The 24,116-nt window shown below is 40.8% G+C and overlaps 3 protein-coding genes across 4 annotated transcripts; 2 read left to right on the top strand and 1 right to left on the bottom strand.

Moving 5' to 3' along the window:
• Positions 1 to 9,850: 9,850 nt before the first annotated feature.
• On the top strand, positions 9,851 to 14,189 carry sapcd1 (suppressor APC domain containing 1). Its single transcript, XM_041030351.1, has 4 exons — positions 9,851 to 10,094; positions 12,287 to 12,457; positions 12,896 to 13,051; positions 13,320 to 14,189. The coding sequence occupies exons 1-4, from the start codon at positions 9,996 to 9,998 to the stop codon at positions 13,407 to 13,409; spliced, it is 516 nt and encodes a 171-aa protein (XP_040886285.1). The 5' UTR covers positions 9,851 to 9,995; the 3' UTR covers positions 13,410 to 14,189.
• A 1,934-nt stretch (positions 14,190 to 16,123) lies between these two features.
• LOC121176329 (achaete-scute homolog 4-like) lies at positions 16,124 to 17,458 on the bottom strand. Its single transcript, XM_041030376.1, has 2 exons — positions 17,330 to 17,458; positions 16,124 to 17,218 (listed from the first exon to the last, which is right to left on the bottom strand). Exon 2 carries the CDS (start codon positions 17,212 to 17,214, stop codon positions 16,669 to 16,671), a length of 546 nt encoding a protein of 181 aa, XP_040886310.1. The 5' UTR covers positions 17,215 to 17,218; positions 17,330 to 17,458; the 3' UTR covers positions 16,124 to 16,668.
• Positions 17,459 to 18,154: 696 nt separating this feature from the next.
• prdm4 (PR domain containing 4) lies at positions 18,155 to 23,667 on the top strand. 2 transcript variants are annotated; one of them, XM_041030631.1, is made up of 12 exons: positions 18,155 to 18,200; positions 18,528 to 18,594; positions 18,791 to 18,906; positions 19,010 to 19,198; positions 19,416 to 20,186; positions 20,458 to 20,607; positions 20,885 to 21,003; positions 21,108 to 21,193; positions 21,454 to 21,581; positions 21,697 to 22,260; positions 22,376 to 22,544; positions 22,696 to 23,667. In XM_041030631.1, the coding sequence occupies exons 3-12, from the start codon at positions 18,792 to 18,794 to the stop codon at positions 23,045 to 23,047; spliced, it is 2,643 nt and encodes an 880-aa protein (XP_040886565.1). In that variant the 5' UTR covers positions 18,155 to 18,200; positions 18,528 to 18,594; position 18,791; the 3' UTR covers positions 23,048 to 23,667. The 2 variants fall into 2 exon arrangements, with proteins under 2 accessions (XP_040886565.1, XP_040886564.1); XM_041030630.1 differs by lacking the exon at positions 18,155 to 18,200 and adding an exon at positions 18,208 to 18,346.
• Positions 23,668 to 24,116: the final 449 nt, after the last annotated feature.

Here is a 24,116-nt window from a genome sequence, read left to right as displayed (position 1 = left end):
GCGCCCACATCCTCAAGTCACGTTGGGCTGCAACGTGAGCGGGACAGGCAGCTCCATTTTGACTTCTTCTCCTGCAGATTTACCACATCCCCATTTGGATATATATGAGTCTATGCAGTGGTAAAAAGCACTGGGACAGTCTGTACACGGCCATGTGCCATGTGAAGTAAAGAAGAAATAGGACAATCTGTCTCTATAACTGAAAAAGAGTTTGACTTTTTGACCTCTTAATTGACCTGTATTTTGGCAAGATAAATCAGATTCAAGTGAATCTGTATAGAAAACCTAATTAAAAGAAAAATACTGACTGATTCAGTCCTAAACTAAAGGCTAACAAGAATTTCACATTTAATGACTTTTCTTTTTCTTCTTTAATGTACCAAGGTGTTCTTCAGCTACCTGGATGAAAGTCCACCAATTAAAGCCATGGTCTGTTTAACTAATATAACTTAAGCAATAAATTAATCCATGGAAGATTAAACAGCACGATTAATAATTTAAGTATTTTTTCAAGAAAGGAATACAAAACACTTGCCATGTAATATCAGGCTCTTAAATGCTGGTTTTCTATTGTATTTTTTAATAATAAACTGAATATCTTTGGGTTTTGGAGGGTTTTGAATTAGGCTTTTGACAATGCCAGCGTGGGTATTCAGAACACAAAGTTGGTGTATTTTAATGATTTTTCTATGATTAAACAGTTAATTGAGAAAATAATTTGTATAGAAGAAAGTAATTGTTAGCTCCACCCGTACAAATAAAGTTACAAGAGGATATTTTTTTTCTCATTTTTCCATATGTAAAATGCAGAATTCTAATCATTTTAATCATCATGAACATTAAGTTTCCCTCCTTTGCATTTTTCTCCTTCAAACTCTTGCAATATCTTTATTTCCAATTAATTTATGAGTGCTCAGTAGCTTTTCCCTATTACATCACGTGCTTCTCGGTGCCCTTTCTACCCCGGTCGTGAACCATTTCTGTTTTCCGTAGCTATTATGACACTGTAGGTTCTCCTTTCCTCTTGCCACTGTGAAATAGGTTCTCTTCTTTCCTATTATTACATAGGTTCTCTGTTACGTTTTTTTCACTCACTATAAGGGTAGCAGTCTTATTGTTGCATAGCTTTTGAGTGACATAATATAAGAGTCATCTAAGAGGCCTTCTAGTCAACCAACGCCCCTCACTTGGAAAGGTTATTCCAGGTTTTTCACGCAGCCCCTGGACCGCTGCAAATACAATGTTCAATCCGCTGCTGTTTATGAGATGCTCTGCTTTCATAATGTCAAAGCAGGTAGCAGTGACTGTGGAGCGGTCATTGTTTGTGTTTGCAGTGTGTGACAGCCGTGGCCCAGAAGTACTTATGTCACCACTATGGAATGTTTCTTGGTTGGAAAATGCTATTTTCACATGAGGGGACGCTTTGCAAAAGTTCAAGTTAGTTCAACACAAGAGTTTCCCCAAATGCAACCAAGTGTGTTTATGAGTTTTACCAAAAAAAAAAAAAAAAAAAAATCAGTTTTCGACTTAACTTACTTGGATTCTGAACAGAAAGGAACTGTATGAAAATTAATAGGTTGGGCAGGAGGGAGGGCTGAACAGTTCCCATTAAGGAAAAAAAAATAAGATGATAATTATACAATTCAGCACAAACCTCTAAATGCTGAGTTATTTTAGGTTTCCCATCATGTATAATAGTCAGATTAGGGTAGTGTCCCAGTTCCCTAATGCCCTGCTAATCTGCGAGTCAAGTGGTCTTTATACACTGTCATATTTGACAGTAGACAATGAGGTTTTAGCAGCATGATCGCTCACTGTTTTGTCAGCTCTCTGACCTGTATTTACAGTTGGTTTGTTGTTCTTCACTAAATTCCTAATCCTCTTCTTGTTGTCTACAGTGCTGTGTGTGTTTTGGTGTGCCTCCCCCCTCCCATCCTTAATCCTGTGCTGTATATTACAGTTGGTTACGCAGTCATTAAGCCCATTGTCTCCCCTCCACGGTCAGTGCCCTTTGAATACATTAGCATGCTTGTAAAACAACAGTCACATAGAGCAGTGTGACTCGGGTCAGAAGACGACGTGCTGGGGTACTGTCATGGTGGGTCTTGTGCTTGCAACAAAAAAAAGATTCACCTCTTTTCATTCAAATGTTACTGATTAACTGTAGGAATAAAGCAAACAAAGGGTACAACAGAGAGCCCATTAGAACATTAACCCTACATACATCCTACAGCCGCAGGCAGTCTTTTGTAACTGTATTTGGTGTGACCGTTAATCAGTTGGAAGTGATCTGTAACATAATGATATTTGGAGGACATATCAGATGAGGAAGAGAATAATACAAATATAGTATGAAAACACCTTATCAAAGGATGTTGTTAATTAAATATCGAATGCTTAATTTTATGTACCACCGTGAAGAAGTTAGTTCAAAACCTCAACCACAACAAAGAAAATAAATTTAATACTAACTAAATGTCATCAGCAAGGTTTTCACTGTGTTTACACTGACATAGATACCCAAGACAAGAAACTAAATGAGAAAATTTTCCAAAATTCCTTTAAGTTCATTATGCATAACAGTGTTGTGCAACCAGTCATTCTCGCAAAATTACTTTTGTCATGTGTACATCATCTAAAATAAATTCTGGCATTTATAAAAAGACAGACACATCGTGCTTCTTCTTTTTGCACAGTACAAATTTAACTGTCTAATATCATCAGTAATATTTAGTGCATCACTATCTTGTTTTGATATTAAAATGCTGTTTGGTTTCACTCCGGAATAGACAGAGGTTTCAGAGAGCTGCAGGTCAGAGGTCATCGATTAAACCAAAACCTTGAAACTGAGAGTTTAGTGCTGAACTTTGCTCTTTAGCGAAACACCAAGAGGCTGTATGGTGTGCACCATATGGTAGTCTCAATTCAACAGGAAGTCTCTCTGGTGAAAGGGAAGCTGTGATAGAGAGAAGGCAGGATGAAATACAGAGGAGAGGAAGTTGTTGGTTCACAGGTGCAGTATGGGGCTTTCCACATCCTTTTGCCCTTCAGTTGCGGAAGCAAATACTGAGAAGAGTCTCACCACAGACAGTAGATACTTTACGTCAATGATAATTTCCCAACGTACCACAACAAATTGCGAGCACTGAGCAAGAAGAGAGAGACGTCGTGTAGAAACGTGGTGTAGGAAATGGCAAATTGGCAGAGAATTACAGGAAAATAGAAACAAAATTAAGCACGTAAAAGAGAAAAAAAAACAGTGTAACATTTAGGCGAGCTTTCAGAGCTGCCTGCTAACTGCTGATATGAGAGACAAAGAGCCTCATGTGGTGATTTATGTCTACAAGTTGCAAAGACAACTTATCACCTTCAAGCTGTTCTTCCATGTGTGCAGTCATGCACGTATACATGCAAAGACTCATAGGGCAGATAGAGATCTAACCAAAAACAATCTATGCACAGCAGTAGTGAAGGATACCTGCAGGCTAATATAGTGCCAAAGCTACATTATGTACAGTAAGAGTATGAAAAACTAACTGATCCCAGTAAAGATAGATTTGCAGAATTACAGGTAATGCAGCATTAAAACTAAGAAAAGCCTGGTTGGAAAAAGATCATTTTTTAGAGGATAATGTCATTTAAATGGCTCTTGCCAAGAATTTTATCTTAACTTAAACAATTTCACATTTGTATTTGGCTCTGTCTGATGGTTCCAAAAAGATTAAAAATAAGTTTTGTCTTTGTGGGGGGCTGTGATGTTAAACCTATAAATTATCAAATCTATTCACTCTGGGATTTAAATACCAGCTGGGGAGTAACTTTTTATCCAGGCTGGGATACACTACGCAATTCGTTCTGCTTTATTTATCACTAAACACAAATGATCCCTGGGGTGTAAACTAAATTTGGAACTTTGTACTTTGTGAGAGGTGGCGGGGGAGTATTGAAAATACACAGAGGAATAAAAAAGGCAGTGAACCCAAAAATGAAGTTACGCACACACACACTCAAGTACTCTGTACGTAAGTGGGAGGTGTTTCCATGGGAGCATTTGCCCAGCTGTGGAGGCCACAGGTGGGGTTGTGGGGGAGGGTGGAGGAGTGAGCTGTGCTCTGATTTCATAAGTGTATGTGTAAGAGAGTGAAAGATTGTGTGTGAGTGTGTGTGGATGTGTGCTTGTTCAGAGAGGGTCTGCAGAAATTTGGGGTGCAGGGAGAGCGAGGCTGCTCGCTGGCAGCTGGATATTGTCAGGGGTTCACCAGGGGAGCTTGCATGTCAGGGTTAACGGGTTTAAGATGAAATGTGCCCAAGGAGACCCTGACTCACTGTGTTTGCTTTGGGGGGGGTGGGTTCTCAGGGGCTTGCCTGGGGGCTGCTGGTATAACGTATAGATTTATTTTCTTTAAGCAGTGGCGGTCAGTATGAGTATTCAAGTGTGCATGTTACCTTTGTGCATTTACCTGTAAATTTAAAGCACTTCTTGTTCTTTTCAGCGCAGCCTGTGGCTGGAGGTGATAACATCACGCTTTTTAAAATATTGTTTTTGCAGAGTGTGTTTGTGGGCGTGGGCAGAGGAGAAGGGGAAGGGGTTGAAGGGTGGCACGAGACGAGTGCAAATTGATCCTTTGTTTTTGTCCCTGCTTATGTGTCTGAGAGGGACTTGTTATGGTCTAACTGGAGTGACTTTGAGACTAGTTCAATGTCAAAACTAGAGCCAAAGTCACAGCAAGACAAAGAAACACGAAGCATCATGAGAAAGTCGAACAAAAATAGAATGAAACCTTCCCTCTCCAAATAACATGTAAGCTTATTTTAAAAGCAAACTGCAGGAATGACAGTAAGAAACTTAACTCTCTGAAAAATATACTGTAAGTGCCATTCAGAACTTCAGTGGGAGGCTGTCTGTTTCTGCTTCGTGCAGCTGAGGTGAAAAGGTGGTGCACTTCAGCTGATGTGTTTTCGCCCCTTATCTACATCTGGGGAACATCTGGTTTCCATCTGGCCGTGTAGTGTTGGGCTGTGCGTGAGCGTGACAATATGTGTATTTGTGAGAGACACAAAAGAGACAGAGAGGACATGGAACATGTTTGTGAGTTTGGATGTGTGTGCATGCATGACTGGCTGGAGGAGGGGGTAAATGAATGAGGGAACGAATGAGTGTGCTGATATAAGAGAGAAGTGTGTGTGTGTGTGTGTGTGATTGTAAACAGTAATATTAACGTTCTTGTTTTAAACTGTAGGAATGCAGAGCAGAAATCTTCATGTATATTATTAAACTGGTAGTTTACAGAGAAAATCAGATATTTCATGCATTCACTTTAGCACCTGTGACTATCAGTTGTGAAATCAGCATGCATGACTGGCAATCAACCTTATCTGTCAGTTCTCTTTTGGTGGTTTTATGACTCAGTTTAAAGCAACAAATTACAATGTCATTGGAAAATGTCATTGGATAAAGTCCACAATATATCATAAAAAGGTAAAGTACGATTCTGGTCTATAAGACACCAGGCTAAGTGACCTTTTAATTAGTGTTGATAGTGAGCAGTGAGGCTATATCCAGATGAGAGTTGTCCAGACAACTCTCTGAAAGGGGAAGGAGGGTGAGGAAGGAAGATAGAGATGGAAGAAGAGAAGTGGAAAGAAGAGGCCTTCAGGTTTCGAGGGGGAGTTGGTTATTTGGAGTGCTGGGGGCCCATGGTATGGTGTCAGGACCAGCTGGGTAACAGGGCCAGCTGGGTTTGGGTACAGTTTCCAAGGTATGCAGCAGTGTGCTTTGTCTGACCACATGATACCTGTCAAGAGAAAGAATAAAGAGAGAAAGATAAAGATAAAACATGCATCATGCATCTTGCTGATTTGTTAGAGTGTATGATTATTTCAACTAGGAAAACTGTTGGTTCTGACTAAGCAGTAAAATGGAAAATTTGAAGTGCACTTCCATGAAGCCATGTGACATCAGTAAGCTGCACACAGCACGTGCATGTTTACCAGCCTGGCCAGTATGTGGTGTGAAGGATACCACTGGGATGACTTAAGCTCCAGACTGAACACTGTTGAGCTGTCCCTAGATGGAGGCCTTACTTCCTTCTGTTTTCAAATCCAAGTGTATCTGCCTCTTTACAACAACTATCCCACTAACAAGTATTGCTTGTGTATCCAAAGTCTGATACACAGTGGTTCGTTGCTCTGTGCTATAGAGCATCCATTGTTGTTCAAAAACTACCAAAAAACACCTCAGTGAGCAACGCCATTACACTGCGTGCTTTCATTATCATGACCGTAGTCAGTGTAGTTTTGGAGTCGATCCCACAAACACAGTCCTGCTCCTGGAAATGCTCATGAGGGCACTAAATGTGTATTCATTCAGTGCTAAAAACAGTACTATTTTTTGATGATAACAAAAACTATGGTCTTGAAGGTTGGAGGTTACCTTATTTTTTATTATTGTATCTTTTATCTTGGATTTATTTTGCAGCATTTTGAACTACTGCTTATAGACTCCATTATCTATATCTAACACAGAACTTTATTTGGGCAAAGAAAGCAAATCTATGAGTTGTCACGTTGGTGTGTTAATACTTACTTCTGCAATAAGATTTGTTTTTCCTCATTCTCATGTGTGGATTTGGGTCTCAGGACAAGGAGGTGAGTGTCAGTCTCTAATGAGGCCCCTTGAGAGACAAGCGAGAGATGCAGTTCTTTCATTTCTAATGGAAGTCTGTGCCTGTGTGTGTGTGTGTCTGGGGGGAGTTACGTATCTGGATAAGATTCCTGGGAGCTATGTTCTGGAACAGTGAGCCTTTAGTGGCCAGTGCTGGCGTGGGCTGGAGAGGAGAAGGGGCACTCCCTTCTCCTCTCCAGCTTCTTTGGCCGGGAATAATGTGTCAATTCTGCCAGGCGGAGTCTCTTCAGTTCTGTTTTACAGAGCTGAATGTGGAAAAAATACATATATATATAATTATTTTGTATTTTGATGTATATGACCATGTAAGTGCATACCATTTCAGCTGCTGGAGTATGTGCATCCACGTGTCATTTTTATTCTTCGTGGTTTAAAAATGATGCATGAAAGCAACAGTGACAGCGAAGGAGCAAATATGTTTGTGTGCGTGTGTGTGTGTGAAAGTGTCTTTGAGTATGAAAGAGTGAGACAGGAAGCATCTAGGGGCCAACTACCAGCCGCAAAGTAGTGGTAGTGACTAAAAGAGTCAGGAGAGGGGGAAATGGGTTACTGCAGTACGTGTGTATTTAAAACTTAAGAGTACACCTCAATAATATACATGTGTGAAATGTAGCTTGTATGAATATATTTACACTAGTTGTGGGACGATGTGGTGAACTTCCTCCTAGGGGGGCCCACGCAAGAAACTCATCATGATCTTGCCTGTTGCATCTTTGAGATAACAGCGAAAAGGCTGCTGCCACAAGTGAGACTTTACTGTGGGTGGGCAGCTAACATATGAACTGTGCGCAAATTTTAAAATTGTGTTTACTCCCAGAAAAGAATCTCAAGTGGCTGCAATCAGCTTAAAATGGGCAATCAGTGTGGGAAAACACATTTCTTGGTGTTCATGATATCATGAGCTCATTTAGAGCTTTAGGCTCTTTTCTGGTGACAGTCACATGTCTCATGATATCACACGGGGTCATGGGTTCCCCTCAGGCCCCGTCTCAGGGATGCAAGAGCACAGAGAACCATTCCTCTGTAGCAGCTTAATCCCATGTTTTGATCTGAGTGTTGTCCTGGCCTCAGCTTGTGACCTGTGTTCACTGACATGAGAAAATACTCCAGAAAAACAGCTTTCAGCATCTACAGGGGATACCTCTGTTAAAGTGATTTTTTAATTTGGTCTTCTTTTGCAATTAAAATTAAGTTCACATTGTTTTGTTTCCAATAAACTGTAGGCTGTAAAAATGGCAGGACAAAGAACACATTATTAGCACTGTAATTGGAACATATCAATTCTTATGCAAGTAAAAATAACAAAGGTATTTCACAGCATGGAGTGCAGAAAGCCTGAAAATAGTTGACATATTTTTGAGGAAGTCTTAGTGCTCTGGATCTTTAGTGTGTGGTGCCATCTGGTGTTTTGTAAAACTACAGCTGCACACTCCAACAAGAATATCACAAAGAGTCACAAAATGTCAGCTCTGAGTGTGATCCTCAACTCTGATGCACTGGAATGTACTTACAGCTCCCTCTGCTGGTCATCAAGCAGGGCTGCAGCTTAAAAGCACTTAAAAACCAGAGACACAGCGATAAGTGAAGGAATTCTGCTCACACATCCAGTCATATCTCAAATCAAGTGAACTGCTTTATATCTGGTGGTTTTTACCATACAGAGGTGTGATAATCTAGTAATGTAGGATCTATAGGAGGTCCCATATTGACATCCTCAAACAGGGAGGTCTGTTAAAAGGTCTGCCCTCAGGAGAAACACGCTCAGCCAAAGTTACTGAACAGTCAAAACACAATACACAGTGCATATCTACACTGTCAGCAGATTAAAAGAACAATCTTGAAATTTCAGTTTAGAATCACAAATGATGGAAAAATGGCCAAATATTATAGAACAGACAGCAGACATTTATGATTTTAGTTAGCAGGATGGGTCAGATACAAAAACTACGGATCCTATATTTCCCATAAAATGTGTATATGTAAATGTATGAACTTTTAATCAAGTAGAATTGTTGTATTGGTACAAGTACAAGAATGATATTACTTCTGTTTACTTCCACTATTATACAATTGTGATGCTTTTCACATGATCAAACTCCCCTTTTAAAAACGATCTTCCTTTTATAAACCTAGTTCTTCTGATATAATCTATTCTAATCTAATCTTCTATTCTATTCTAATCTAATCTATTCTTCCTTTATACATCATAGTAAGTTAAAATTACTTCAACAGTGTTATTCTGGATTTCCTTCCATTCACTGGGTCTAACAGCCAATTTGGCCTGAGGCAGTAATAAAAAACATGTGCCGCTGATTTTCTGTGCTGGCACTGACCAGCTGAACAGCTGAGCGCTGATAGTAATGACGTTCATGTCAATACACAGTGGCTGAAATCCATGAGTACTCCACCCTGCATCCATCCTGCCCTGCTTTCACAAACAAAAGTGTACCAGCCCGTTTACTGTTTGTCCTAACATCGATACTCAGTTGCTACAGTGTCCGGTGGCATGAGCTCCACGCCTCTGTGCTCGCAGAGATTGCGTGATCTCTCATCCCCAGGTTATGTCACATTCCAGGGAACATGTTGGGACAGAGAGCTCACCTGAAACCAAGGGGAAAATAATCACATGCACTCTGTCTTTTTCAGCAGCACCTACAAAGGAATGAGGGATGACATGATTCTTCAAAAATTGTTCCAGTCCCTGAGCTGAGAAAGGCTTTTAGAGATTGTGAAATTTAAACCGTTTTCTTCCCTTCTTTCTTTAAAATCTGAGATTTAGGACGAATAATGTTTTGTTTTGTTTTGTTTTTGTTTTTTTTTAACCAACAGTGCTGAACTGAATGCACAGGACCTGACAACTGTGTGGTTACACCTACATTCTCTTCTCAAATCTCCCAACCACAGATTCACTTTCACATTTCCTGATATATCTCACTCACTGTTTTCTCTTCTCTTTTAATTGATCCTGAACTGTCAGTTGTACCTTCCCATCCTCTCTCTCTCTCTCTCTCTCTCTCTCTCTCTCTCTCTCTCTCTCTCTCTCTCTGCGTGTGTCACTATATGTCGATTAACCAGTCATGGCAGTGACATGTGGAATTTTTCATTACCTCGCCCCGGGGGCACCCTGCTGCCTGTGCCTGTGTATCCTGCTGCTTTTTTTTTTCTTTCCACTCCTGCCCTCTCACACAAATACATACTCATTCTCTCTCTGTGGTATTATTCAGAGTCAGCCACTGTCGAGCTGTGATTTGTTGTTTGTCCAGCCAGCTACATGGGGCAGTAGTAGCACTCAGTGACTGATCTCCTCTCCATGGCCTGTCATCCCTCCGTCTCTGGCTCCTACACTGTGGTTATCATCCCGCTCAAGACCAGCCTCTACAGCCTGGACGCACTTCGCTTCTACCTATGGGTGAGGAGGGAGATGATGGTGTGTGGTGTGATATGAGCCTGGTTTAGATTTTAATCAGTTACTTCTCATTGTGTGAGTATGAGTGTGTTTCTCCTGAGTTAGTGATTTTTATCAGCTGCTGTGTGTACTCAGGTGTGTTTTGCTTCCCTGTTTTCAGCACAGTGTTTATGAACAGTGGGCAAAATGGCTGAAGTATACTGCACAGCCTTATTGTCATGTTAGTTATTGTGGCTTACTATTGCTCAAACTTAAGTATTTCCTGCCTTTCAAGTCTGTGTAGCTGTCACCAGTTTGGTACATTTAGCCGAGGTATATTTACATGACCTTTTCTCCTCTTCTGGAATCTGGAATGTTAGTTTCATTATGAGCCATTTTTCAAAAGCAGAAATCCTATATCTGCAGAGCGAGGTTTTTGTCCCTTTTAGACTCACGTAACATACATTTCTGTGACAGATGTGTGCTAAGATACAGCCATATATGTACTTATATGTCAGACATTTCACTGTAAGTACAAACAAGTACAAGCTAGTAAGGAAGGAGTGCCAAAGTGCACAAACAGCAGAAACACGGGGCCGTGTTGATTAGGGCTGCAACTTGCTGATTTTCAGAACTGATTAATCCGCTGATTGTTTTCTCAGTCAACTGTGTATGAAATGTCAGAAAACAATGAAAATGTCAGTTTCCCAGAGTCCAAAGTGACTTTTACTTTTTGTCTGACCTACAGTGTAAGATATTTAAGCAACTGATCTTCACACTTGAGAGGCTACAACCAGAGAACCTTTTTTTGCCTAAAAAATATCTATATCTAATATTAACTATGATTAATTTTCTGTCGATTGATCTAATCAGTTCACCCAGTCACTGCTTCAGCTCCAGTCATGATTCTGCACCATCTCAAATTTCGGTGTCGTTAAAACAATAATACGAAAGTGTTTGAAAACAGAATAGAGTTAAATGTATAGGGAAAGAGCTGGGAGCATTCAGCATTGTTTTTTGGTTTTTTTATTAAATAAGGAAGGGGGTTGTTTTGGTGCAAACACAAGGGTTTTAATTTCTGTATGAATAAGTACCTAATCAGTGACATTTAGACAACTTGTCTGACTGGATGTTAATATTAGGAGTTTCTTTTATCCATTTATTTAAGGCAATGGAATTATTTATGGGAATTAATCTTTCATGCTGTGTATTTATAACTAAAATAGTTGTGGAGTTGTTCTGTTTTCAGTCAGGTTTTCCATCTTTGCTCGATGTTTGAGTGTTGTTTTGGAGATAGCACGGCCGCAGTCATCCCACTGACACATTCCCACATGTCACATCTGCTCCTCACAGCTTCCTGTTAAAGGCTTGATATAACCTGCTGTCCACTGACTGTAAATCTGTGATCATAAAAGGAGCTGTCAAACAGTAACTACCAAAAACAAACAGTAATATATTTCAGATTATTATTGCAGACATAAAGAGGTAATGTTAACAGAAAATTTCTATAATGTAACTTATTTGTGTTTCTTGAAAGTTTGATTAATCAAATGCAGCTCATATTAATCATTCATTAATGATGGAGTCATGGGTTTCTAATGTCCTCCTGATCTTGCTCACGGAATGCCTTTAACATTACAATGTGATCATGACGCCCTGACCTCATGATACTAAAGGTGGATCATCACCACCACATATTCTGATTCCCAGTTGCTGTAGCAGTCATAGCTGTTTGAGCCTATTTAAAGGTCACGTAATCCAACTGGGTGTAGACAATAGAACTAAAGGCCTCCTGCTGCTCTGTAGATTGGCTCCGCTGATAGACAAAGCCTTGGGGCCCCTGGAAGACAACAGGCAGTGCTGTGCCAATCACGCTGCTTTACATCAGGCTGCAGGCCAGGTTTTTAGTGGTCAGGCTTGTTAGTCAGCTCCCTGTTGCCATCAAAATACACGTGTAAACATACATGCACACAGTAAACCTGGGTATATCATCAATCTGAACTGATTCTGATTCTTTTTTTCAAGTAGTTTATTAGACCTTTATTAGATAGTAGAGAGATAAAATATGACAGGAAATGAAAAACAGGGGATGACATGCAGAAAAAGTCCACAGGCAAACTCAGACTTGGATGTTGTGATTGTATGGTTATTATATTAAACCCTTTGCCTATTTTTCACTTATATTTGTATTTAATCAAAATGTCCACGTATTTCAGATTAAGCGCTTGAAGGATCTAGAGAAGGAGAAGGATGCTCTATGGTCTGGGCTGGAGATCCTGGAGAGGGCTCGCCTCTGGTACCTCCAGCGACTGAAGGACAACAGAGTCCGGCAGGACAACATAGAGACCAAAAGTGGGTTTGGCTCCTTCCACGAAGGTGCAGCTGAGGTACAGAGCATTGCTGGGATTACAGCCTCACTGACTTTACTGACCATAATACCATGTATGTTTCAGTTTGGGCTACAAACATAAAGAGCCCCCAATATCACAAAGTAATTTATTGTCAAGCTTTAATATTTCTACTCCCATACACCCACTGACTGTCACTGAAGGTTATTCTGGGAAATGGAACTGAAGTTGAGTCAGACAAATTGCATCAGGCCCGAATGTGCATTATACTATACAAATTTTGCTTTGCCACTAGATCTAGAAATGGGTGTAAACATGACGCTTTTACTGACATAATCAGTCCATAACTTGCAACTAGAAATATTTCCATTAATTCCAATTTCTTATCTCTTTAAAAAGCAGCCTGTTGTGGAAACCTCTAGATTAAAATGATGACCTGTCACTCATAGTGCTTCAAATCACCCTGTCTCTCTCCAGGCCCGGTCCTGCCTCCTCAGGTCTCGCATCCAACGGGTAAATGGTACTCTGGGTTCTGTGATGAGTGAGCCCAATGTCATGAGCAACAGCAACCCCTCTCTGCCTGAAGCAGTGGCAGACAGTGACCTCCGGTGGCACCACTCAGTACTGACTCAGGTAAGGACAACAGTAATGGTCAATATCAGATCAGAATCAGAAAAAACTTTATTAATCCCCGTAGGGAATTAATAAGTTAAACTTATGTTTTTTAGAGTTTATAGAGTTTTTATTAGAGTATAGGTTTCTGTCCATTTTTTTCTTCCAATCAGATGATGCTTCTGCTACCAGTACTTTACCAACAATTCCCCACTGATATGTCTGTCTGTGAGTGTGTGTGTGTGTGATATAGTCATGGTTATCTTGGTTTACTTTTCTTCTTTGACAGGAGGTGAGCAACAAAAATCGTCAGATCTCCATGTTAAAGTTGGAAAAAGACGCTCTCCTTGAAGAGCTGGATGAACTGCAAGTCTACTGACTGCACATAAATACACAAGTGCTGCACCTCATACTCACATTTTGCTGAACAGCTGATCACTTTCTAACTGCTTGTAAATATGTATTTAAATTAAATGACAGTTAATGATGCATTACTTGCTCCTGTGTTTTTCCTGCACTGTGCTTACAATTTTTGAGTTATTTGTACTTGAGAATTTCCCTTTTAATGCTACTTTATACTTCTACTCTACAATGTTTCATGGGGAAATATTTTACTTTTTACTTTTTTCACAGCTAAAGTTACTACTCACATTTCAAATTAAAAGTTTACGTGCAAAAATATGATTGGTTTGTTAAATATGATGTATTTTCTAGACTAAACAACCAAAGCAGTTAGAATTAGCTCCAACTTTACCAGCTACAAAATTAATGTAGTTGTTAATGTTAATGCATCAACAATCTTGATCCAGTAATACACTACATAACACTAATGGGGACCTTTCAGTGTGTCATACATTTCCTTAAGCAAAAATTTTAATACAGGACTTTTACTTGGAGCATTTTTATTGTGTGAAATTGCTTCTGTATATCACACTGAACAAAACAGCAGGTCCCTTATCTGGTGTAGTTAATAATGTAACACTTTCATCAACACTATTGTATGTTGTCTACTGGCAATGATGATTTGAAAGATTGGCATTATTTATTGTAAAAAAAAAAATGTTTGAATTGTAAATGGTGTGTATGGTGATAAACATTTTAGCACTGAAGCAGTAAATCTGACATGTGCTTGTAGGAAAATTAAATATCCAAAGCAGCAAAGGGACTTCAGTGTTTAAGCTGAACTGCTTCATGTGTCCTCTGACTCCTGGTTCTTCCGTTTCCTTCTATGCATGAGGGCTCTCTGTCTCGACACGTAGTAGCAACCTTTCCCGGTGGTCCCGCACTGATCTTACTTCATCTGATAAACTTTATCTTGCCCAGTCATCATGCACGTTTGCAGGAATATTTTTTTCTCCTGCACTGCACAGATGGGTAGCGTTGCACATAGAACAAAACATTAGCAGGCTTAAATTAGAACCCGAATCTTTTGCACGTAGAAATATGTCTGACATCCATAGAGGTTTCCTCTGATCACCTTTTTAGTTTTTCCATATGGATTCCAACAAAGCATTGGAAGTTTTATAGTTCCACTTCAACACCTTGATTATTCTACTTTTTTTTTTTTTTACTTTTGACTTGTCTTTATCTTTCATGCTTCATATCCTTTATCAGAACCTTTTTTTCTGTGCCGATTGTTGCACAGTGATGGTACTGTCATTGTGCATGAGTGTGTATTTACTCTGGGGCCCATGGTGGCCCTGTGTCTCTGCCTGTCTGTGAGATGTTGTCGTTATTCTGAACTTCAGTGCATGACCAGAAACCTGCTGTCACAATGAGAGAAGGTCAACAGAAGTGAAAGAAGACAGAACACAGCATATGGGCATTTTGTTGTATCTGTTGGTTTAAGACAACAAGGTTTTGTGCAGTTTTTCGTGGCAAATGTTGGACAGATTCATGAAATTGACCTTGGTGGAGGTCAACACATGAAGTAATTCCAGAAATACTTTGGAATTTAATTGCAATCATTATAATTCATCCACTTTTATAAACTTTTCCTCTGTCTGTATGAAATCACATGCATGCATTAACAACAACTTTTCCAGAAAATAGAGCGATGCCTGCAAGGAATCTGTGCAGGAATCCGATTAGTATCAGCCTGTGTGCATCAGGAAAGAAAACATCCTTTATGACAGAGGCTTTCATTTAAGTAGCTTCATGTTCTCTATCTTCAGGAATGCCACTGAACCATCAAGCCCAGGGTACCAGCACTTGGCTAATTATTGGGTCTAATTCGCAAACTGCACAGCCAAACACCTTTTGTTGAGGATTTGTCATGCCTTCATGGCTGTCAATGCCATTCTTCCGTACTAACACGGTTCACTTGAACTGCACTCTGCTGGTCTCTCCACACCCTTTTTACTTGTATACAATATCATGTTGATGGGTTTTTTTTAACCCAATTTGTGGTTTTGGTATTACTGAAAATCAGAAAATGTGAGCTGCTTCCGTGCAGGTCAGCGGAGGTGGGAAGCATAAACACACAAATACGATAGAAATTAGGTGTTTCTGGAGGCTCCTCTTGTGAGCCTGAGGGCTCCCTGATAAATGCATTCCTTAAGCTATTAGGAGAGAAAAACTTCCTGAGAACCCTGAGATAGTACAGTAAGTAGGTGGTCTTTGAAGAGCACTCAGGTAACTAAAAACAACAAGAGAAATTTTGTTCTAAGAAGACACTTGTGGTTTGAGATGTCACATCTGTGATTTGGGAACCGGTTAAGCCTGCCTTACTGTAATATGATGTTCACTTCCATTGCCCATAAAGATTTTAGACAGAATAGGCCTTATTCATAGATGGCATTTTGATATGTGTAGGCCCATTAGAAGAACTCAGACAAACACTATGAACTCTTGGGTCGCTCACTCATTTGCTGTCTGTGAAGCACAAGCATATGACTGTTCATGTCACATGATCAGCGCATTCAGAAGATGTAAGGGATAAGTTGTCCACTTAAAAGGGTAAACACAATAATAACAATTATTTCTTAACAGTATGTCACAACTGGTCTGCACAGAAAAGTTTTGTAAATCTGAGTTATTTAAGTATACAGAACATCTGATTGCTGAACAGCTTTTATTCTGTTAGGTCTTTAATTTGCTTTGAAACAGAGTCAATAATTGTAGATAATAATAATTGTCCATGAGAGTTTAATACAATACAAAAAATAATAACTTCCCCAAACAATGGCTTTCTTTGTACACTGAATCCACTTTCAATATTCATGCTGAGATGAGGCTCTTAACTTGTCAAATGCCCCTTCAGATGACCTTAAACACGTTGTTTCCAAAGGACAGGAATTAAATTCTGTGTTCAAATTTTGTTATTTTTGCTGCTAAGATTCCCCGAAAATAATTTTCTGTGATGGGAGTTTTTCTATGCTCCTTACATGCAAACATGTCGGTACCCCATGTGCACACTAGATCGAATAAAGGGAGACAGTTTAAATGGTGTTAGTTTGACATGTTTTGCTTTCTTACAGTACATTTTATCCATGTCACATCTTTACTGTATAAAACTTATGGTTGTTTTCCCCTGCTCTTTTTTACCTTTTCATTCATTTTGTCCTTTTACTCACAATTATATTCAAATATTATATTATTAATATACAGCATGTCATAGATGAACGAGGGATTGAGAGCTAGTAAACAATTTCCCCGCTTTCGCTGAGGCCGGTTTTGGATTCCCCATCGCTGTTGCACTCTGTCCTTTGAGGTAACGGCGCATGGTTGCGCGCGTCTCCAAGTGACATCCCCATCCCGGACACGTTTAAGTCCAGTAGGCTCTGCAGGTGTTTGATATAATCAATAGCCGCCCGCAAAGTCTCCACTTTGCTGAGCCTTTTGTCCTCAAACTCCTGCGGCAGATGCTCTCGGAGCCGCGCGTAACCCTCGTTTACGCAGCGCACCCGGTGTCGCTCCCTTTCGTTTCTTTTCCGAATGAACGCAGGCTCGAAGGAATAATCACACACACCGAGAGGTCCGTGAAAGGGGAGGTAGGATAAGCGTCTGTAGGGTAACATCTGGCCGTGCATGGGCTCGAGGTATGCAGAGTCTAGGTGGAAAGGCAGTCCGAGTCGAAGCGCATCTTTGTAGTGCGCTCCGCCGTTATCCATGGAGATGCCGTGGAGAACCAGCGGAGGGACATATGGGATATGCTCCATTAAATCCTTGCAGTGATAAGACATCTTTCTAAAAAAAAAAAATAGAAAACGGACGATTTTACATTGCACAGTTAGGAAGCAGTAAAATATGCTGCGTGCAAATGATTCAGCACCAACTTTCCTACAGTGATCAGCTCACCTTGTCAGAGTCTCCTCACGATCATCTCGTACTTTGAGACAGAGTTTTCTCTTATATCTCGCCACTTTATGATTAGATATCTGAGTTGTGACGTTTTAAAAGTCGACAGTCTTCAGTGAGGACGTTAACTTGTCGGTGACAGTTGTTTGGGGGGGGGTTGAGGTTATAGACGAGGAGGGTGTGATCCGGGGCGGGGATGCAGCCAAAGGACTTTCTCATCAAGATAAAACTGTTTATATTTTCTTCCTTCCGCCGCCAACGTGAAGCAGTTCTCATGAAAAGTAATATTAGGTAAACTTTACGAGTTTATAATAATTGATATTAATGCTAATAAATCATACATTAAAATTATTCTATATTTGAATACTTATGCGTGAGGACAGGTTGTGGAATAAATCTGGGAATTCCTGATTTCTAATCACAATCATCTTTATATTTACATATCTATGTTGTTAAAAGCTGTTGTCGCTGTTGCTTCTTGTTATCGTGAGAGAGCCTGTAAGTGAGTTGAGTAGGAATACAGCGGATTCTTTGTTAGCAGATTTGGTTGATTTTGTGTTTGAGCATATGGTGCCAAATCTGCACATGGGAAGCTGATCTCGTGCACAGGTGGAGTTTCCCCTTAAAAAGAAGCAATGAAAGATAAATAATTGAAAATCTGCTCAGAACATTTTAAACTATGAAAAACTTCCAATAATTTCTTATTGTTCTTATAATTTGGGACCCCGTGGACAGGCTCAGTAGTTTGGACAGTGGGGGACAGAGACACTGACTTTGTATCAGCCAAATACTCCTCCAAGCTTACTTGCTACAGCGCATGCGCAACAGGACAGTACGCTGTCATGGCCCCGTTCAGGGAGGTATTGTGCTGGTATGTTGTTGTTTTTAAGGCATCTTCTCTTTCAAATAATCAGTATTTATGCAATGAAGCTACACCGTCGACTGTGACGAGGGATATGTGTACATTTGCCAAGCTCAAAGTCCTGAGTGTTCTCTGTGTTGACGATATATGGAGATGTAAGTTAGCAAGGCTAACGTTAGCCGTGTGACAAAACTGGTTGATGTTTCGCTAACTAGTTGCAAACCAGCCGTTTTAAATATCACGCTAACTGTTAATTTTGGCCGTTTGACTAAACGGTGTATAAGAGTTATGATGAGTGTCTGAAGTTGTTTTTATAGCAGGTCTTTTATTTGACAGGGAGAGAAATATACAGGCACCCTTTAGCAGGACACGGTCACTGATGGGCAGCTGTTGTTGAATTCAGGTAAGCTAATGTGGCTCACACTGCCTGCGTGTATTTCTTTATATGCTGTATGTTGAATACTAAATTTACCATCTATTTTGTAATATATCAACAAGAGCCTGCCTGTTCTAGTCTCAAGATACCAGAGCCAAAGTTCACGTCTTATAATTGTAGTCAAAAGACATAGTCCTGTTATGTGACAATGTTGTTTCCCCAGGATGAATGACATGAACCTAAGTCCTGTGGGCATGGACCAGCTCAGTGTGCCCTCAGTGAGTGCTAGCCACCTGGGTCTGCCCACCTCCCCCACACACAACCCCATTCCCACTCCAGGTATGGAATGCACTACAATTTGTACTGGTATTCTATACTACATTGTACTCTGCACATGAATCTCCAGCCCCCATTCATCTGCTCATGGGAATAATGGTTTTAGGCATGCCAGTGGCGATCCCCAGCTTGGGTCCTTCCCTGGGCTCCCTCCCTTCTGCTCTCTCGCTGATGCTCCCCATGGGTCCACTGAGTGACAGAGGAGTGATGTGCGGCCTTCCGGAGAGGAACTACTCCTTGCCACCTCCTCCATACCCCCACTTGGAGAGCAGCTACTTCCGACACATATTGCCAGGTGTGGCATTGTCTGTGTGTGAGAAATATAAATATTTCAGCTCAGCTAGATTCTAGAAATGTGGATGCTTGTTTAATTCAGCTTTAACCCAGGTGATCTATTTAAAGGGTAATCTTCCTCTTGTTGCTTTTCAACATGAATTAATTAGGTGAGTGAAACATTTGTGCATGCTTCTGATCTAATTAAAAATCACATTCCCCCTCTCTTTGCCCTGTAGGTATCCTGTCTTATCTGGCAGACCGTCCACCACCTCAATACATTCATCCCAGCAGCCTTAACATGGATGGGACCCTGTCTGTGGCCAGCAACAATCCCTCAGGTCTGGACCCCTACAGTGGCCCTGGAGGCCCACTTGAGCAGGGCCTGGTGCCCATGGACTCCAGACAGGTCAGTGGGCAGGGAGACCTCCACCAGACTGGTGCTCATGAACTGGACTCTACGGGGTTGGCTATGGAGTCACGTGTCAGCAGCCCAATGTCCCCTGATCGGATGGGAGAGGAGCTGGCCACCATGGATGGAGTCGGGGTGGTGGCGGTGTCTGACACCCAGCAGCAGCTTGGTGGGGGAAGGCAGCCTCAGCCGCATGAGGGCCTAACTGGTGTAGACTCGTCTGGTGGGGTGTTGCCCCTGCATGGTCCCCCTGTGCTTGAACTACCAGTGGTGATGGAGCCAGACCATATGGGGGGTCGAGTTGGAAATGCTGGAGGAGGAGGAGCAGGAGGACTCGGGGAGCAGCTCCACTCGAATGGGGAGCTGAATTCAGGAGTCGTCAGTGTGGTGCTCACTGGCTCCATGGCCAGTCAGGGCCAGCTGGAGCCGGTGCCTCTCCATGGACACTCTGGGATGGGGCTGGAGGCAGTAAATGTGTCGCCCATCACTGCAGAAGTGTCACTGGGGCCAGAAAACAACCTGGTGCTGGTGAACTCCACCTTGCAGCTTGAGGATTCTACCTCCAACAAGGAGAACATGGTCACTGCCTACACCATCTGTGAGTTTGTATTTTAGTTCCTTCAGATGTTTAATAACTGGATGTACCAGTGTATTTGAAAAATAATGTTTTTTTAGATCTGAATTATTAGAAATCATATACGGCTTTGGAAAATACTATTCAGAAAAACTATAACATTTAAATATCAACTTGAAGTAAAAAGCAGTCACAGAATTGAAGTGAAATGTAGATGATGTACAGTAAGTCAGTAAAAGTGACTCAGATAACTCCCATCTGTAATAAACTTTGTGCTGGTTTTGTTGTTTACAAGGGTGCACACTGTGTGAGCGCTCATATACCTCAGACTGCCCAGAACATGGCCCGGTCATCTTCATCCCTGATGCGCCCATCCAAAGCCGGGCTCGTATCTCTCTGCCGCGTCCACTGTGCCTCCGCATCTCAGTGGCTGATGAACCACTTGGTAAGAGAAAAAAAAAACTTAAACTAGGTTTTCTGTGGCTGTTAGAGTTAGACAAACTGATATCATCAGCTCTATGCTTAGGAGAGATTATGTCTGATATGTCTGAGTATTAGCAACTTTCTAAGGGCTTTGACAAAGTGAAGGAAGCATTAGGATTTATTATGATGCTTTATGCAAAGAAAATATTTTTTAAAGGGTAGTACATACCACACATGGGTATATAAAATGATGTTTGTTGGCTATCATTTAAATTGCTAACAAAATGTGCTTACTGTAGGAGTTTTTGCACGGGAACTCATTCCTCCAAGGACCTGCTTTGGACCCATGGTTGGCCAGCATTGTAGCAACGTGGATCTGTCCGACTGGCCAGAAAAGGACACACCTCAAATATGGAAGGTCGGTGCAGTGGCTTTGGTTGAACTGTGGTTTGGTTGATTTTCGTAGCCAGTGCAAACCCACATTAAGCAGGTGAAGACGATGAACTGTTTTCTCTGTTTCAGATGTATCACAACAATGTGCTGGAGTTCTACATCGTGACAACAGATGAGAACGAATGCAACTGGATGATGTTTGTCCGCAAGGCAAGGTATGACACAAGAGTTGCTGCAGCACTTTTATAAAATGATGAGTTCTCAAGTGTAACTCTGGAATTATGTTAAATGTAAATGTGTGGCTGGATGTAGCTGCCATAGAGAGCTATTATTGACAGCAGTTTTGTTTTGAACAACTTGTGTCCCTCAAAATCCATGCAAGATACAAAAGTGCAGTTTATATTCCTGCCCAAATTATCAGTGCATTTGGCTTTGGTGTAATTAATAAACAATTCTTTATTTGCTGTGTATTTAGGACTCGTGAAGAGCAGAACCTGGTGGCATATCCTGCCAATGGTAAACTGTTCTTTTGTACAACTACAGAGATCCACCCAGACCAGGAGCTGCTCTTTTATTACAGCAGAGACTACTGCAGAATGATGGGTGAGATAGATAGATGAGTAAACATCTGTGGTTCTGATTTTAAAGAACCCTTACCTCACCTCTGACATGGTTGTCCATAAACTGACCAGTTCCACGAACTCTTCTGTCTCTACAGGCATTCCTCAGGTGCCTGAGGGCCAGATCTGCCAATGTGGCAAAGAGTGTTCGTCCTTTTCTGAGCTCAAGTCTCATCTTAGCAGCCATAACAGCAACCATAGCCATAACCAGCCTCCGCACAGCCACAGCCCGTCACAACAGGACCACACTCAGCAACAACAACCACAGCAACAACAGCAGCAGCAGCAGCAACAACAAGAACAACAGCAACAGCAACACACTCACCAGGAAGAGAAGCTGACCAATGGGACCTCAAGCTCCTCCTCTTCACCATGGCCCTGCCATGCCCAAGCAGCAGGACAAACAAACAATGACAACAGCAGCAGCAGCAGGGGCAGCAGTAATAGAAATTCTAATAATGTTACCTCCAGAGCAAAAGGTCAAGGTCATGTGCGGGAGAAGAAATTCAAATGCAGCATGTGTTCTCGGGCTTTCATTACATCCACAAAGCTCAATGTGCACTTCATGGGGCATGTGGGGATGAAACCTCACAAATGTGAATACTGCAGCAAGGCCTTCAGCGATCCGAGCAACCTCAGGATGCACCTCAAAATTCACACAGGTATATAGAGGGGGTAATGGAAGTATAAAGCTGTCATTGTCATAAGAATAAAGAAAAGGCTGAACTTCTTATTTGAAACCGGTTAAACATCTGAAACTCCTTTTCCCACTCACAGGTCAGAAGAACTACAGATGTACGGTTTGCGAAAAGTCGTTCACTCAGAAATCCCACGTGGCGTCACATATGCTCATCCACACCGTTGCAGAGAAGCTCAAGTGTGACCTCTGCGACCGGGCATTCATTAGGAAACACGACCTGAAACAGCACATGTTCTCCCACACACAGTATGTAACTTATTTATTGTATTCTAGACCAAGCTGTGGAAGCAAACAACTATTTTATAAGTTGGGCAGACAAACACTACAATCAGTGTAAAATGTATTGTCTCTGACAACTGATGTTTCCTCTTCATATTCTTTCCCTTTTCTACCACAGTGAGCGCCGGATACAGTGCCCAAAGTGCAACAAACACTTCCTCAAGACCAACCACCTGAAGAAGCACATGAACTCTCATGAGGGCCGCAGAGACTTTGTCTGCGAGAAATGCCACAAAGCTTTCCTCACCAAATACCACCTCACTCGTCACCTCAAGATATGTAAAGGGCCCAAGACAGAAAGAACATCCCGTAAGGAGCAGGATGTAGATGAGGAAGAGGAGGAGGAAGAGGAGGATGACAACAGAGGAGGAAGAGGGGGAGAGAGACTGGTTGACCCAGCCAATAATGAAGACTGTGGTTTAGATGTTGGTGGATATAACTCTGAAAAGTCCCTGTCACCCCCCCATTGACAACACTGTGCCTCTTGATGTCTTGTTTATTTATTTACTTTACTACAATACTGATGTTTACATCTAGTTTTGGCCAAATATCAGTTCCTATTAATTTTAATTGTAACAGCTTACATAATCAATTACTGCATTTTATGTAATTAAAATTAAAATTTAACAATCAGATTTTTTTTTATTTCTCACAAGCATAGCATAAAGATCTGACTGTATTTCTATAAAACTACTCTTTTTTTCATTTAACTCAGGCCTGTGCAATATCATTGTTTGATGGGTTTCATATAAGCTATTATTCATTCATTGTTATTCCTTAATCTGAATATCCTTGACTCACTCAATAACATGGAGTGAATGCCTAATATCTATTTGTAGTTGCACATTAATGTCAATTAAAATTTCTGATGCCATATTCTTGCATTGTAGTCCTGATCATATGTAATTGCTAAATGGCCTGTGCTTTTACTCTTTATTTATTAAAAGCAGAATTTTTTTTTCTGTGAGTGAAAGTGAGCCTCTTGAAAACAGGAATCTGGGCATTATTGTGATAGTCCTCATTGTGTCAGTGTTGACTAAATGTTAAAATAATTTTATAGCTCCATCCTATCTTTTGCATAAGGTTTTAATAAATGACCATTTACAGCGGTTTTATGTTGTTGGTTGATAGTCATGGTAGAGTTCAAAGTATAAGTCATAACTTTATAACTTTTCTTTTTTGGGGCCAAACATTAGTTTTTATCATGTAAGATTAAGAAAGTTAAGATCTTAGCTTGGCCAGTCTCCTTTATATTCAACACATGGTCACCCATGTATACAACCATCGGGGTATTTATAAAACAGGGAAATAGTACTCAAGTACAGTACTTAAATAAATGGATTTATTATGGAATGGAATAAACTTTCCACCAGTGACCAACTGTGTAACTGTCGGTGTAGGTATGATAATAAGATAATAATGTCTGCAATATTTTACTATTAGCTTTTTTAAATGTATTTTTGTAGTTATTATTAATATTACACCACGACCCAGCTTTTACTCCTAACGGAAGTAAATACAGTAGCTTCCGGTTAAATA

The sequence above is a fragment of the Toxotes jaculatrix genome, chromosome 22 (assembly GCF_017976425.1).
Source record: "Toxotes jaculatrix isolate fToxJac2 chromosome 22, fToxJac2.pri, whole genome shotgun sequence".
Taxonomy (NCBI): domain Eukaryota; kingdom Metazoa; phylum Chordata; class Actinopteri; family Toxotidae; genus Toxotes; species Toxotes jaculatrix.
Note: the sequence above shows the minus strand (reverse complement) of the source record. Positions and strands in the feature narration are given on the sequence as shown.